Below are 15626 nucleotides of genomic sequence, written 5' to 3' on the forward strand. Positions count from 1 at the left end.
CATTTTGCAAATCTTAGGGCACACAACCAAACAAAAATGTCACAGAAACAATACTGAAATAATCCCATTTTATTTGAATTCACACTAATATTTATTGTCAATCATGGACCTGTTGTTGAAAGGTATTATCCTGCCGTAAGAATATTAGCCTTCTGCCATCTGGAACATTTAGTTTTGCCTGTCATTTATGCATCACTGTAATAAATAAATAAATAGATAAATGATCATTTTGAGACGGGGCTTACAGTATTGTAGAAAATCGTCTACGTGGCCAATCCTGCTGATGTCACCTTGTTTTTGAAGAAGATGGGGGCACAGGGGACAATCCAGACCTCACAATGCAGTGTTGTCTGTCAGCAGCATCACAAGGACATGACGCTATCCCTGGGACGAGTGGCCTTATATAATGTGACCATCTTGATGAAATTGTGACACATGTGTGTGATGGAATAGACAAGAGATTAAATTTTGTGTTTGTGAAAAATATCATCTGGGTACACAAGCAGCACTTGGATTAAAGACCTCAGCAAACCACAAAGTCCAAGAGTGTGGGAATCAAACAATAAAAGTGAACCAGTTGGCAAGGGTAAAAATTAGTGTGAGACTGCCCTCTAGTGTGAAGAGCCTAAGATTACTGTGTTTCAAATTAGTCACTTTGATATAGTCACTTTTATATATGTTTTTATAGTATTATTTGCTCATTAGCAATCGATGTTCTCAAAACTGTAACCTTGTTTGATAGCAGCAAAGTCTGTGTCCTCCATTTTTTTCCTGCAAAGACAAGTACTCATTTTTTAGAAAACATTCACTTTGAAACACTTGAATATTCAAATATCGGCAATTTCAGACTACGTACTGTCTTTACAGGTATTTTTCTCTGCCCATTGAAGGAAGGTAAAGAAAAGATGTGAACAACAACAATAGATTAATAATAATGAAATACATATTCAATTTTATGTTTTTTTTAATTGATTTTCAGAAATGGACTGACTGCCTCACAGCTCTTTGGTTCCAGGTTTGAATCTCCGCTAAAATCTTTTTGTGTGAAGTTTGCATATTCTCTCCTTGCTTGTGTGGGTTTTTTCTAAGCATTTTAGCTTCACTTTCACCTCATTTTCCAAAAGCATGCATCTTTTAGTATGTCGACTTAAGGGTCTACATTGTTGAAAAAGTGTGAATATGAGTGTTAGTGATTTTCTGTTTATATATGTGTGCCCTGTGTGAACCCTGTGGTTGACCTCAATGAGGACAATCAGAAGACAAAAATGAATGGATTTACAGGAAAGTTTTTTTTTATTTGTTCCACTACACAAAACAAAATCGAGCACAGCATCATTAATGTGTCGTTCCTTAATTACTTTGGTACAAATACAATAAAAATAAAATTCCGAACATTAATCTCACTGGGTACATCTGAGTGTTGACTCTTTTGTCAAGACATTATTTCACCATCATGAGTGTGTCAGCTTCGGCTTGCAGCACAGACAGGCAAGTGGTAATTGAAGTGACACGATAGTGAGAGGATTTATATTTATACCTCACACATTTCTTATCATACGCGACCCCACCGACCCTGAGAAAAAACATATCCTGCTTATCCACAAGAGGGCGCAGTTGTCTAAGAGTTTTTACAGAGGTTTGCTTGATCCACTTTTGTGTTCTTGCTGCTAACAACACAAAAAAAATCCCACGTCAACTTGACTGATTTCCTACCAGTGGCTAACCATCCAATCTCGATTAAACGGTCCAAAAATTAATCAGCCACTACAAATAATGTATCCATGCCAGCGACTCCTATGTAGTGATAGGTGGAACAATTAAATTATCTCCCACTAGGTGGCAGAAGGTACATAAACAACTTGCGTATACACGGTGGGTGATATTTTTGTTTGTAAGTGAAGCGTTATTTTTTTTTCTTCATTTTTTAATACAAGACAGACAGACATGCGTGCGTGCGTGCGTGCGTGCGTGCGTGCAATGTGGAAAATGTAATATTTATTCTTGATGGGAATATAGTCAGAATAAAGGGGATTATTTCGAACTAAAAATGAAAATAGCTCAATCACACTTAATGGCGTACATCTTTGTGCGTGGCTTGGCAGCTCCGGGGAACACTTGAAAAGGAAGATTAGAACCAGATGTTGCATGGGGCCCAGGGGCCAGCCAATAGGGAGCGGGGCCGTTTGGTCTGTGGGAGGAGCTTCAATCTCCTATGAGCTCCGGAGTATTTCTATCAGGTAGTTTAAAAGCCTAGGAGGTCAACAGCCGCAAGACACTGACCAAGCACGTCATTACCCTTCACTGTTGCGATTTCTGCTCTCTTTTATGAAGTTTTGGATATGCACGGTGTCTGACCTCCAGTATGCTGAGTACTAAGGGTTCATACGTGGGAATGATGAGCGCCCCCGTGGGAATGGACCGCGGCAGGGTCGGAGAGAGGCTCCAGGCCGCCCTGGCCGGGCTGCAAGAGCTCCATCTGCTTCGGGACAGACAGAGCGACATGGTGAGCTGGGCGCTCAGAGCGAACCGGGAAGAACCGGTCACTTACGTGCACACCGCACCGGAGGACGCCAGGAAGATGGGGGTGGAGGAGCAGCGGTTGGAGGCCACCCTCACGGCCCTGAAGCAACAACTGGTAGGAAGTTGTTCCAATACAATTCACAAAAGATGTATCTAAGATAGAGCTCTGACATTAATATGCAATCTGATGACAATATTTTCAATCACATATTTGTCAACCTTTACTTTGAATGTAAAATCTCTCGTGTGAATATTACAGTCAGCTGCTGATTCACATGCCTTAGTTTAGTAGCAAACTTTCAAGTGCTCAGCTGGAGATAGGAAGCAGGAGTGGAGTCATAAATCAGCTTCATTGCTTGAGAAAAGTATGGTGTGTGTGGTGTGAACTGCAGGGGGGCAGTCACAATCATTAACCACTAATGCCAGGATATATCATAAAATGAGGGATGGTGTGTGCTTTTTTTGAATAGAGAGTCACAATCAGTGCTGCCCTTGAGTGTTGCTGACAACTGGCAATGTGAGGTTCTATCCATGACAAGTTTTGCCATGTGTGCTGCTGTTATAACCATCTGCAGGAAGAGCAAGGACGATCACGCATGCCTACAATGATTTCCTATGTGATGCATATGAGAGTTCAAATCCTCTTTACATCCCATCTTAAATTACATTAGCCATAAATGTAGTCATATTTGTGCTACACATAGTTGTACTGTAGTTGCAGGAAAATAAATGCATGAGTTAAGTAATAAACATGATTTCAAAAAATATTTACAACTGTAACAGTAAATGCCAGAGCAAACAGTCCTCCATCCCAACCCCCAATCTTTGCTCCTCTAAGCAGTTTACACAATGGCCAGCCTTCGCGGTGGGGGAGAAATGAGTTACCCACCACTGCTTTTCCTTGCTCCCCCATGTCCTGCTGGGGTTAATCATCAGCCACTGCTGAGTAGCACCTCTTTTTCTAAGGACAGTACAGTGGTTGTCTTTATCCACAAGTGTGTTTCCGGACTTCTTTTTTTTTTTTTTTTTGTGACCTAAATATAAATGAACACTGACTTGTGTATTAGCTAGTGCTGAATGGAGACTATGTTCCCAGGTTCGCTTGAAATAATTTATTTTTCTTACAGTCTCGTCTTCGGAAAAAGGATGTAGGACTGAAGACTCACCTTCAGCAGCTTGATCAACAAATCAGTGAGCTGAAGCTGGATGTCAGCAAGGCCTCCACTGAGCAGCTGGAGAGTGACAGCAGGCCAAGTTCAGGTGTGTGTGCTTACATTACCCCACAGTACGCTCTACATTTAAAGAAGAAAGCGTAAAGTCAATCGAGTTTTGCCATTAAGTAATTGCTCTCTCTCCAGGTTTCTATGAGCTCAGTGATGGTGGCTCTTGCTCCTTGTCAAACTCCTGCACCTCAGTGTACAGTGAGTGCCTGTCATCCTCCCAGACGAGTCTTCCCCCCCCTTCCGCAAGTCCGGCTAATTCTCAAGTGAGCCCACCATTTCAAGCTGACGTGTATCGTCGTCGTTCGGCCGATGAAGGTGCATCTCATCCCAACGCTACCCGGGCGACAGGCCTTCATCTTGGAAGCAGTAGGATCAGAGCAAGCTCTACTGTCACTGAACTTGGACGGCCAAGACCTGTGTCAACAGGTAGACACTCCCGTTTAATTCCGATCAAGCAAACACATCATTGAACCATACATAGTATAATAGTTATGCATGCTTTATTTAATATACAGTCATCCTCGCTACTTTGCGTTTTGTTTATCGCGGCTTCACTACATCGCAGATTTTTTTTCCCAAACATTTAAAAGTCAAAATAAAACTTCTAAATTGGGGAAACATGTATCTAACCTTTAGGACAATGTAGTATTTCTCCAAATGTTCGTTCACATTCTTTTAGAAGTCCGTTTTCGCGTGTTAGCACGATCGCGAATTAGCATCTTTCCGCTAACTCGTTAGCCTGCCCAGTACTTCTTGTTGGTGACCGTACTTCGCGGATTTCACTTATCGTGGGTGGTTTTTGGAACCAATTATCCGCGATAAACGAGGGATTACTGTATTCAATAATAATGTGAATTAAAAATACATATTTTCACTAGCAGGTCAATCAAAGTATTAATTCTTGTTTATGCTTGCGGTGTTTCACCAGGTGACCTAGACAGGATGATAAATCAAGGACTGAACTATAAACCAATGGATGCGAAGAAACCACAGATGTGCCCAAATCCCAAGATCCCTACAATGGACCCTAAGTTCCAGAGCAATTTGGTTTCCCGCAATGGAATTGAATTGTATCACTACCCAAGCCCCTTGCATGCTGTTGCCCTCCAAAGTCCTATCTTTTTCCAAGGTGGTGAATCAGCCACAGATGGTGGCCGGCCTCCAGTGAGTGATTCTGACATGCTCCAGGGTACTGAGATGGGCTATGATACCAAGACTCTGGGTTACATTGACAAGCTCCTCCAGCGCAGCTCCAACAAATCTCACATTCAAATGGCCGCCGAGGCTATGCAGACCCACGGCGACTATCAGAAGAAACCACCTGAAGTTGTAACTGTGTTTCCACAGAAACCGGTATCTCTTCCTCAACCTCCCCCAGCTCAGGCCATACCACTAGATAATGAAGAGAAGAGACACTGCGTGACTAATACCGGTCTAGAATCAACTGATAATGAAGGCCACCAACAGTCTGGGAGACCTCAGGAGGTTTCATATGGGTATTCCTATCCTGCTGTGATGAGAGAGTACAGCTCTGATGAGGTCACAACTTCATCATTGAGGAAGATGGACAAAACGCATGTTGCTTTTGTAGCTAGAGGCCATGCAGAAAAAGCATGTGGGGAAATGAGGTCCACAGAGAAGAAGGCTCAGAGACAAAGAGCAGCCATGTCTCACAGTTCAAGCACAGAGGACAGTCAAGTCTTTGAGGTGCAAAATGGCTCCCCCGAGTTTGTCCATGCCAAATTTGTCCCTGCTGGAACTCAGAGGGTCAAGGTGAGACAAGCTGATCGTAAAACCAAAGCTGTAAAAATCAGACGAAGGAGCAGTGAGAAGCCTCGAGCGTTGAGGCAGCAGCAGTCATCCTGCGAACGAGCCAGAGAATCCAAGGGAGATCCGAGAAGACTAGGAAAAGGGAAGGTCATCCAGAAATACCCCTGCTGTCCATCTGAGGAACACAAACAAGGCTCAGGCTCAGATTCAAGCCAGTGTGGCCCCGGAATAATCTACACCCACAAGGTCCATCCAAAGCCGCACCCTACTCCAGCTGCTACTAAGTCCAGCAAAAGCCGCAGATTGCAATGTGGAGAGTATGAGCAGGAGCAAAGAAAGAAGAGACACGGAGCGGCCAAGTGGTTATCTGATGCCGAGAAGTTCCAAGCTTTGTGTGCTCAACGTCAGAGGTCGAAGGAACTCTTTGCGCAAGCGCCAGGAAATATGCATTTAGCCAAATCAGGCCAATGGATGGGTCCTCATCATCCCTTCATGTCATCCATGTCTTCTAACTCCTTCAACACTAAACTCAATGCCAGGTACCCGCCAGCACCCCATCACGTGTCCACTCTCTACCCACCTCGATGCGAGTCTGAGTACTCAGCTGAATGCATGTCGCTTTTCCACTCCACCATTGCCGCGAGCAGCGATGGGGAGATGAGCGATAACACCACCAATCGCTTCGGCGATAGCGAATCTAGCCAGAGTTTCCAATCCTTTTCCGACTCTGACACCAGCCTGTCCGTGGAGGAAGGAGACCATCTGGATAGCCTTGAGGAGTGCGGCGACCTGGTATGGGCGGAAGCTTCTCTGGTGCCCACTGCGGTTGGAAAGACCCTTCAGCAACTCCCACGACCAGAGCCCTCAGCTTGTCGCATCAAAGCTTCACGAGCCCTGAAAAAGAAGATTCGGCGCTTCCAGCCTGCCTCACTGAAGGTCATGACCCTGGTGTAATTACTTTAGGCAAAATATTTGTCAATGGGGGTGGAAAACAAAGAGCTGTACGAAACTAACACAGAACTTTATTGAAAAGATCTCGCCTCTTCCAGAACCCTTTTTTTTTTCAGTGCACTGATTGTTTATTATAGAAAAATATTAAAAAAACATTATCTAGATTTTTGTTGTTAAAGCATGCTTGTATCACACAATTAGATTTACACTCATTTGTAAATATTTATCTTATTGTAATTCATTTGTCAATGCATGTCATATTCGTCACGTTAAAGATTTCACTAATAGTAAAAAAAAAAAAAATATGTACATCAACAAATAACTCCGACATTATTTCATGTGTTGTCTGTTACTGACTTGATTTTCCCTGAGCAACAATTTGTGTTTCTTATAATAAACTGCCAATTAATAATTATTAAATCTTACTTGCATTGGCCTTTTACTACACACTTCAATTTTAAAGTTTAATTATAGGTAGGTTTGATTGAGAGACTGAGATTATTATCTTATTAAATGTGAGTAAACAACATTCCGGTGACGCACAGTTGAAAATGAAACATCTTGATCCTAACAAACATCCTGCTGTGGGTAACCAATTTAGTACGGATATCTCTAACAGCTTCTTATCTGGTTTCCTGATTTGGACCAGCTGTTGGCTTAATAAGTTGCAGATTCAACATTTGACCCAGACAGTCATGCTTAATTAGTGGGGTGAAAACGGCACTCAGACATTCAAATGAAAGTAAACACATTTGCGCTGTAGCACTAAAACTAACACTCCCCACACATGAATGGACATTGCGATGACGGTAAGTGAGAAAGGAACAGCTAAGTCAGAGTTTAAGATGAAAGTGGAGCTGAAATGATTGTGTTGCTGAGTTATGAAAAGGAGATTAGAGAGTTAATGGCAAGTGATCAAATAATCTCATTTTCAAAATGAATGGAAATTCTTTGAAAGATTTAGGAAAGAAAAAAATACTTGGGAGGATAAATTGTCTAATGACCAAGCTTCACATCTGTCGCCTGTGGTCATAAGTAATAATATTTTCCCACCTGAAATTTTTTAAGAAGCTTACGATTATGCCGAACTCAATGTTTCATCAAATTTTACTTTAAACTCGTGTTCCCTGCAGCTATAATCACTACAGAGGCGAGTATTTAATTCTCTTTCAGTCTGAGCTTGTCTCATTCTACTTTAACAAGAACCCTTTGCTCTTTGAGAAGAAAAGAAAAACTTCTTAAAGTGCACACTGAATGGCAACACTTCTTTACACGCATCACAAGATGTGGGTCTTAGGGGCAAAGGGCTCAATTCACATCAAAGTTAGTGTTTTAAATTCTGTCCTCTCCGTGAGGGTGACAACAAGACCTTGGTGGGATTAGAGCTGCTGTTTTCAAGCAGGCTCAGAGGGAGCTGGCCTTAACTTTGATGTTGGGTGAAGCAGGACCATGTCAGCTTGACCTTGTGTGCTAGCTATATAACCTTTGTAGCACTGGCTCATCTCCTAGGATAGCAACAAAAGAAGGGTCAGGGGGCCTTTTTATATCCTTGCTGTCTCTGGAATTTTCTTTTCATGTTCAGCATGTCTTTTTTTTACTCTCTTTTGTTGTCCAATGATCTACAGCTGATTAAACTAGGAAATGCATGTGCATACCTTTACCGGAGCAATACTTTTGAAAAATACCTTCCAGGCTAGCAACGGTGTAAATATTTCAAGATTACCTGGATATTTTATATTTGACGTTAACCGTATTTGTATTGAGTTAGCCTCTTTCCGAGATACTCCCCATGGAAAGCTGTCAAGTTATAATGAAGGTCTACAGATGTCGTGTGGGATCTCATTACACAGATTGTCGCTCAGGCGCTCTGACATCAAATGGAAGAACACACATGGGCAGATGTCAGTTCTCATCAATATCATACACTTTTCTGCTGACACCACAAAGACTGGTGGTGGAACTATCACAGCTACTTGCCAAGGTAAAGAATCACGCCTCTTTCAGAGAAACATGTATCTGAGTTGAATCAGATGGAGCTCTATTAAAAGGCTGGGATTTTTACATTTGGGTTAAATTAGTCACTAGGGATTTATTTGATGAAGAAAAAAAAAAGGACAGCAGCAACTGGTTATTTAGGTTATTTGTAGTATATCCAGATTTCATCCATCAGAATGAGTTTGAATGAAAACCCCAGTCTGAAAACGTCATTGTTGTGAACATTTAAAGGGATATAAATAAGTCAACGTGTCATTAAAACTGCTTTCAGTACTGGGACGGATGATCACTTAGGTCATTAGAAGGCGTGTCACTGAGCCGCTTTGGAGCCGTGATCTCATTACACGTTACACATAAGGTCACTGAACTACTTGCTGTTAGCGCGACAGTCGACGCATATTTCTATTAACTAAAGCTGTGCAAAAATAAATTAACAGATGAAAAACATTAATTATGAATTGTTACACAACTTTTAAGAATTCTGTGACAACTGTGAACAACATTGCAAACAAACGCAAAGGGGAGCACATATAGGACTAAAAGAACAACAAAGGGGGAGCTGCAGTCAGGTGCTAAGGGGGAGGGGTTCTCCTGGTCCAATCCCAAATCTTAATTTATACCAGACCTTCCCAGTGTTTTAAATAAGTGGGCATAATCTGTGTTTATCTTGCATTAACTGTGATTATTTCTTCTGTTGTTTTCAACTACTGAGTCTTCTTGAGTCATGTGAGAGGTGATGTGAGTTCATTGATGGAAAAAATTCGGACAGGGGAGCTGAGCCTTTTTATAGATAGATTCTGGAGGGAGCTGGGAAACTCATGAATGTCCAGCTTTCCACTGGCAGCAAGGAGGATGTCAGTATTTCTATTTGACATCTAAGTGTACTAATATAAAAAGCAACATATTGTGTACAGCAAGTAAGTTTATGTTGCAAAATATGATTCCACTGCAAAAAGTTATCATATATCACAGGTGTCAAACTCAAGGCCCGGGGGCCAGATACGGCCCGCCACATCATTTTATGTGGCCCGCGAAGACAAATTGTGCATCAAATTCATGTCATTACTAGAATTGCAAATTGTCCTCACTTTTAATAATATCTTTTTATTTCTTTAATATTTGACCAGTTTTTACTCATCTGATTTGAAAACGAGTTATTTGTCCATTTGTTTTGGAGCTTTTACTGCATATAATATGAGGTGCTCGTACATTTATTTGGGTTGACAGTCATAATGGCCCTCCGAAAGAAGCTATGACTACAATGCGGCCTGTGAAAAAAATGAGTTTGACACCCCTGTCATATATTTTATGCACAGGTCTGGCGGGGTATTGTATTTATAATTCCCCGCCTACTACTATACTATTTTTTATTTCAAGATGATGAAATGATTAAGATACATTTGCTTTTTTACACCCTTTTGAATGGGGGATGGCCTCTATAGTATCTTTTGTCCCTTAGCTGACTGTACATACGAATGGGGCTGGACCGGAATGTCCAATCTCATGAATGTCAATTGTAGGCAGCCAGAGTTAAGGAGCAGGCTCCTCTGGTTATGTAGAAGTGGACAACGGAGATAGAAAAGAGACATTTGAAGAGATTGAAAGTGAAGGAAAGAATTGAGCAGGGCAAAGACTGCGACGTGTGCAGGCATGAAGGCCAAAGCAAATGGTGAACAAGTCAAAAAAAACATTCATGCTGTTCTTCTCGTCCAAGGCTTAGCAGGCCCTTCCTTTACCACCACCTGCTCCTCTTTAAGCACATCCTGTCATTTAATAGCTAATCCCTTCATTCACTCCACTGTGTTTGCTTACCATTGTTTCAACTCCCTTCAAGCTGTGGTCAAGGGGTGGTTCAAAAGTTCGCAGTGTATGGAGAGCATGCACTCACCAGCGACAGAGGGCAAAGTGAGTGCATTTGCCCCTGCCAAGCAATTGTCTAGCACAGAAAATCCCTGAAGCAGTGTTTGGGTCGTGACCAAGGAACGTTTTTTTTTTGGGGGGGGAAACCAATATTGAAGCCAACAACAAAAGAATATATATATATATATATATATATATATATATATATATATATATATATATATATATATATATATATAGGTTATGCATTGATCAAGGGAGTGTATCTTGTGAGTATATCTGTTGAATGCACGGCACTTCCTCTACTATCAGACTCGGTTTTCTCTGTGAGGATGTCCTGACTGTTTTATGAGCAGGATGTCCTGTGTCACTTCAGACGATTGCCTCTCTTTTGTCAAGCCTGAAGGCTCTAAACTTCAACTGGAACAATCTTGCTTCATCTTGTTTTTTGTTTTTTTTCCTACTCTGGGGTTTGTCTTATTTTAGCCACCAACAAAGCCAATAATTTTCATCATGAACAAAAAACAAGGCCTGGTTCTTCTGAAATTGTGTGTGAGCTCTGGAAGAGGACATCAAAAGCACGGCGAGAGTGACAGCTGGTCCTCCTCTTGGCAGCCCCCCTGATAAGATCAGAGTGACAGGGGTACATGGGACCCTACAGGTACCCCCCTCCGGCCTCATGGCACTCCTTTCTGCTCCCATATGGCCACTAACAAGTCCCTCACCTACCGACGTAAATTCCTCTTGACATGTGAAGCTTTTTTTTTTTTTAGCACAGATCCTTTGAATGATCATTATTAATAATAATATGTACAGGAGTATTGAGGCAGTTTTGATTCTGCTTTTATACAGCACCCCAATGGAATAAAACAAAACATGATTTAAGTCTATAGATTGCACAGATATATAAAGATCAGCATTTATTGTTTTTAAATTATTTTGAGCAGAGTTCCACAATTTTCAGAGCTATTGGTATTGATTCATTGTTTGACTGAAGCTGCCAATCAAACAATATTTCAGTACAAGTGAGAGAAAGGCTGAAAATGGCAATTTACAGACATGCATCAAGAATAACACTGATCAAAATATTCGACATTTTCTGCAAAGATACCTGTTTCTCTCCTTCCAGTGCATGAAGATTATCAAATGATGGCACAGCTGTCAAGTCAGAAAGCGTCAACATTCTATTAATATAATGATTACAAATGCACTAGTTTATGGCCTGCCTTCCTAAAATCATTGATTTTAAAGAAGTGTATCCCTGTTGGAGTGCATGTTTGATGGTGAATCGAGATGTAATTCCATGGACACAAACACCCAATTTTCCAACACTTGGGAGATTGTCTAATTTGATTTATTCAGCAGGGGGAAGTTGCTTATTACTGAGCCAAGTGTGGCATTTCCTTGGGGTCAATATTGCAGTTTTGTTTGTTTGTTAATGTCTCACAGGTATTGTTAGTGGTTAGTTTCCTCTCCCCGGATGAAAGAGATCAGAGCTCACATGCAGGTGCATTGGTGAGGCATGACTCATTGTACGATTGGAAAAGATGCTTTCTCAGAATTACAGTTCCGGGTGTCTGCTCTGCCATTCGTGTTTGTTGCACTGTTTTTGTATCACAGGGCAAAAAAAAAGTCAAACAAACATGATACTGTGAAGCATACAAAGGTAATCTCAGCCGACTCCACTAACAAGTTGCAAGACTCCCTGAGGTCTTGTCTCTTGAGTGATTTGGACAAGCCGCCCCTCTCTCAGCGCAGAGGTCAGGGGTCATGCAGGGAACAGACTGATCCTCCACGCAGTATCGAGTCTCTGCACCCAGAGGTTCAGACAGCTGTCACTATCTACCCAGAAGTATTGAACACAGATAATTATTGTCATAAAATCATTTTGAATAATTCTGTATGTAGAAACATACAGGAGTGGCAATTTAAAGAAAAGTAAACAGCTCAAAAGTTTGAAATGGTGCATGCTATTGTTATTTGATTACATCATAATGATGAATGTCTCTTAGAAACATGACTCAAAGTAGCTTATGTGGGAGGGCTGGCCGTAACCTTTTGTACTGGGAGTAGAAGAAAATTTATCTTGTGAAGAAAAGCAAACTTTTAATTGGATAGTCCAGTTTAGAGAAAATGCAAAAACACCAGTTCATTATATTTATTTAGAATAAGACCCAATGTTTGTATAGTTGTATTTCAAAGCAGTCGGTCAAGACAACATATGGTGAATCTGCCTTTATCTTCTCCTGACAGTTCGCACCGCTGCTTCCTGGCATAAATAAGTTAAATAAAAGGGTGGCAACTGAGCTTCCTTTTACGGCTGTTAAGATAAACATTGACACCTGACGGTGAATGTGCTGCAAGATAAACCCAGCCTAATGTTTGCTGATTTATTACTCTAACGGCACACATGACGGAATATCTGTCAGGAACATTTTATGTGCTGGTCATGGCTTGTGTTCCATGATGGTAAGAACAGAGATGGATAAAACGTAACAATCTGGACCCTCGGCTCAGTGGAAAAAGTCCCCCAGAGGGCTGGATGCTGACATGTGGATGATATGTTTATATGGGCTGTGTACCCATGCAGTAAATCACAACAGGTCTGGAGTGGAGTGGAGAATGACAGTCTAGCTGGGGCCCCATGTGTTTCTAGAGAAACTGGGGTTAGTTTGGGGCTAACTTTGTTACTTTTGGGAGGTTGACCCAGCAGGTTTGACCCCAACATTTCTTTGACCAGGACAACCCAGGGTGACACTTTTGACTAGTTTGTTGAGGGATTTACACATGAAGGCCAGGATTTAGAGGATCTCCAAGGACAGCTTGCAACTGAGCTGCCTCATCTTTTTGAATGAGGCATTTGAGACATTAAAATCAAAACAGATGAGCTTCACTTGCACCGCAGCATGTCTCCCCTGAGAGGAAATATTGCTGGTGAGTTTCCGCAGATCTGGATGAGGTCAAGCTTTAAACTTCAAAGAATGGCTGTTAACCACATGCTCAATTTGTGGTGCAAGGCCTATCTCTACAGATTGGATTAGGACACCACAGAGCAGGTTTACTCACAGAAGATCACGAGACAACACAAAGTAAGATGAAAAAACAAGGACGCTATTTGTCTAATAAAGAAGCATTGACTTAGCGATACATCACTCTTAGATGTGCCAGTTCAAAGCAACACTTATAACTCATGCACTATATGACCTCATTGAGGATTATGTGGTTGGCGCCACTTTGTAAATATTGCAATCATAAAAGGAAGCAGAAAATATGGCAGACAGGGTGACGGGCGGGGATCTTATAGGCTCCAGTCGGGCTACTCGCCAGCATCCGACAGGCATCACATAATAAAGGTTGACACCCACACACTCCCTGGCAGATCTATCCCATTGATTAGGGTTGTGTGCACTTTAGAAGGATCAATGCCCAAGCCTTTTCATTTCTGTGCTCTTAACGATCTTTACAGGCATATTGTCCCTCTGTGAGATCCATAAAAGTTGAGACATCCGCTGCGAAATGAGTATGAAAGGTAAACGAATGAAAGGATGAGGGAATAGAAGCAGTCTATACGCATTTGACACATTTCATTTGCCGCTTGCCATAGAAAATCTCAGTTCTGACTTGTGTTGTTTCATGCTGTGGATAAACTCACTACCCAGCATGCATGCATGAAAGGAGCATTGAATTATTGGCTTATATGTTCTCTTTTTAGTCTCATGTCATTTTCTACAGCACAGCAACAGTTCAGTTTGGTGCAGCCGTTTTCCCACTTCAAATAAGAATGTGCCAAAATAACACCAAATAGAACCCACCCAGAAGATGACGCTCAAAAAACAACAATGGGGGAGTACAGGGAGCTGCTAAAGATTTTTAGCATGTTTGACATATATTGGTAAAATGCAAAGCAGAAACTGTGGAGTGCTGCTCCGTGCTTTGGCTCGGATGTGGTATCCAGATGACCTTTGCTTTGGTCCGTGTAGAGGGGGGTCATCTGGCTAGGGGAGGGGGGGTCTATGGTCATGCAAAACAAATGCCAGAGCATATCCTGTGTCAAAACCCAGGGTGCTGTTCCTGCAGCCTTATCTACCGCCTTGCGATAGAACACAGAGATTAGAGTATTTACATTTGGTTTATTTTTTTATCCAGACATTCTTTTACAAGCGTCAAACAAATGTCAAATCTCTACAGTGTCAGACAGCCTAGGAGATAACGTTACACCCTATTGCACAGGAGGGCACAGCTTGGACATATCTCAGTGTGTCTCCAGCTAACAAACAGGCCGACTCTCCGGGAGATCCCCCATGTGTTGTCATGGCAGTCCTCCAAACACAGTAGGGATGCATTTAGGGGCTTTGTATTTCCTGTGTTTACCAAGCGTCTTGGGCAATCCCGCAGTGAGGCAGGCCCAGGATGCCTTCTCCACAATGGCAGCAGTGAAGTCGTTGGATCCTTCACGGAGGAACGGCACACACACAAGCAGAGGAGGGAAGCTAATCCCGGATGACAATGGTGTGCAAGGCCTGAGCTGTTATGTCACATTTCCGTGGTTCTGACTAGAATGCTAATAACAGACTTCACACTTAACATTCCCCCTCATCACGTCTTAACTAAGCAGAACTCAACACTTGGTGCAATGCTACGCGGAGATCTTTGTAGGCCATAAGTGGATTTGTCAAGCAGGAAACCGGGCTGTATTTAAAGAAGGATCTAAGTAAAGGTCAGAGGAGCTCATCTGCTTTTAGCTTGACATCAGCTAATGTAGTTCAACACGATTTGGGTTGGAGCTGTAAGTGGCTTTTCCAGGTGTGAGCTCATTGTATGAGACATTGTTCCTATTCACTAAGCACGCAATAAGCACTGGTAATGGACTACTGTAAAGCCTTAAAACCTCTACAATTGTGGTAGCAGGGGACAAACTGTCATCAGTTTGCATCTGTCTTTGTTGAGATCAGCTCAATTATGCGCTAATGTATTCTGCTGTTTAGCATAATGAAAGGCCAATGAAATGCTCTTTACTGTGAGGTCGCATCCAAGACAAAAAGTGTGCTTGCAGCTGTCACTCGGGAGGAAAGAGTGTCTCTCTGGATGCTACAAAATTTTATTGAGTGTTGCGGACATTTGCAAAACATGAAACCACGTGCTCAATTTTGTTCGCCTTTTGTTTCATGGTTCAAATTCATTTGTTTTTTTTTTATTAGTTTGTTAATTGGTTGCACATGTACAGGTTTTGTGTGTTATGTATCAAATCTAATAATGATAATATAGATTCAAATTGATTGAAGGCCACCTCATAAAATAAAAAATCTG

General features: G+C 41.8%; 1 protein-coding gene across 1 annotated transcript; it reads left to right on the forward strand.

Annotated features, from left to right (window-relative positions):
* The first annotated feature begins 2148 nt into the window (after positions 1-2148).
* On the forward strand, positions 2149-6817 carry dact2 (dishevelled-binding antagonist of beta-catenin 2). The gene is made up of 4 exons (XM_088385687.1): positions 2149-2635; positions 3648-3780; positions 3879-4169; positions 4672-6817. The coding sequence occupies exons 1-4, from the start codon at positions 2363-2365 to the stop codon at positions 6465-6467; spliced, it is 2493 nt and encodes an 830-aa protein (XP_088241813.1). The 5' UTR covers positions 2149-2362; the 3' UTR covers positions 6468-6817.
* Positions 6818-15626: the final 8809 nt, after the last annotated feature.

This window comes from Syngnathus floridae, chromosome 9 (assembly GCF_059516105.1).
Source record: "Syngnathus floridae isolate MCC-2025c chromosome 9, RoL_Sflo_1.0, whole genome shotgun sequence".
NCBI lineage: Eukaryota > Metazoa > Chordata > Actinopteri > Syngnathiformes > Syngnathidae > Syngnathus > Syngnathus floridae.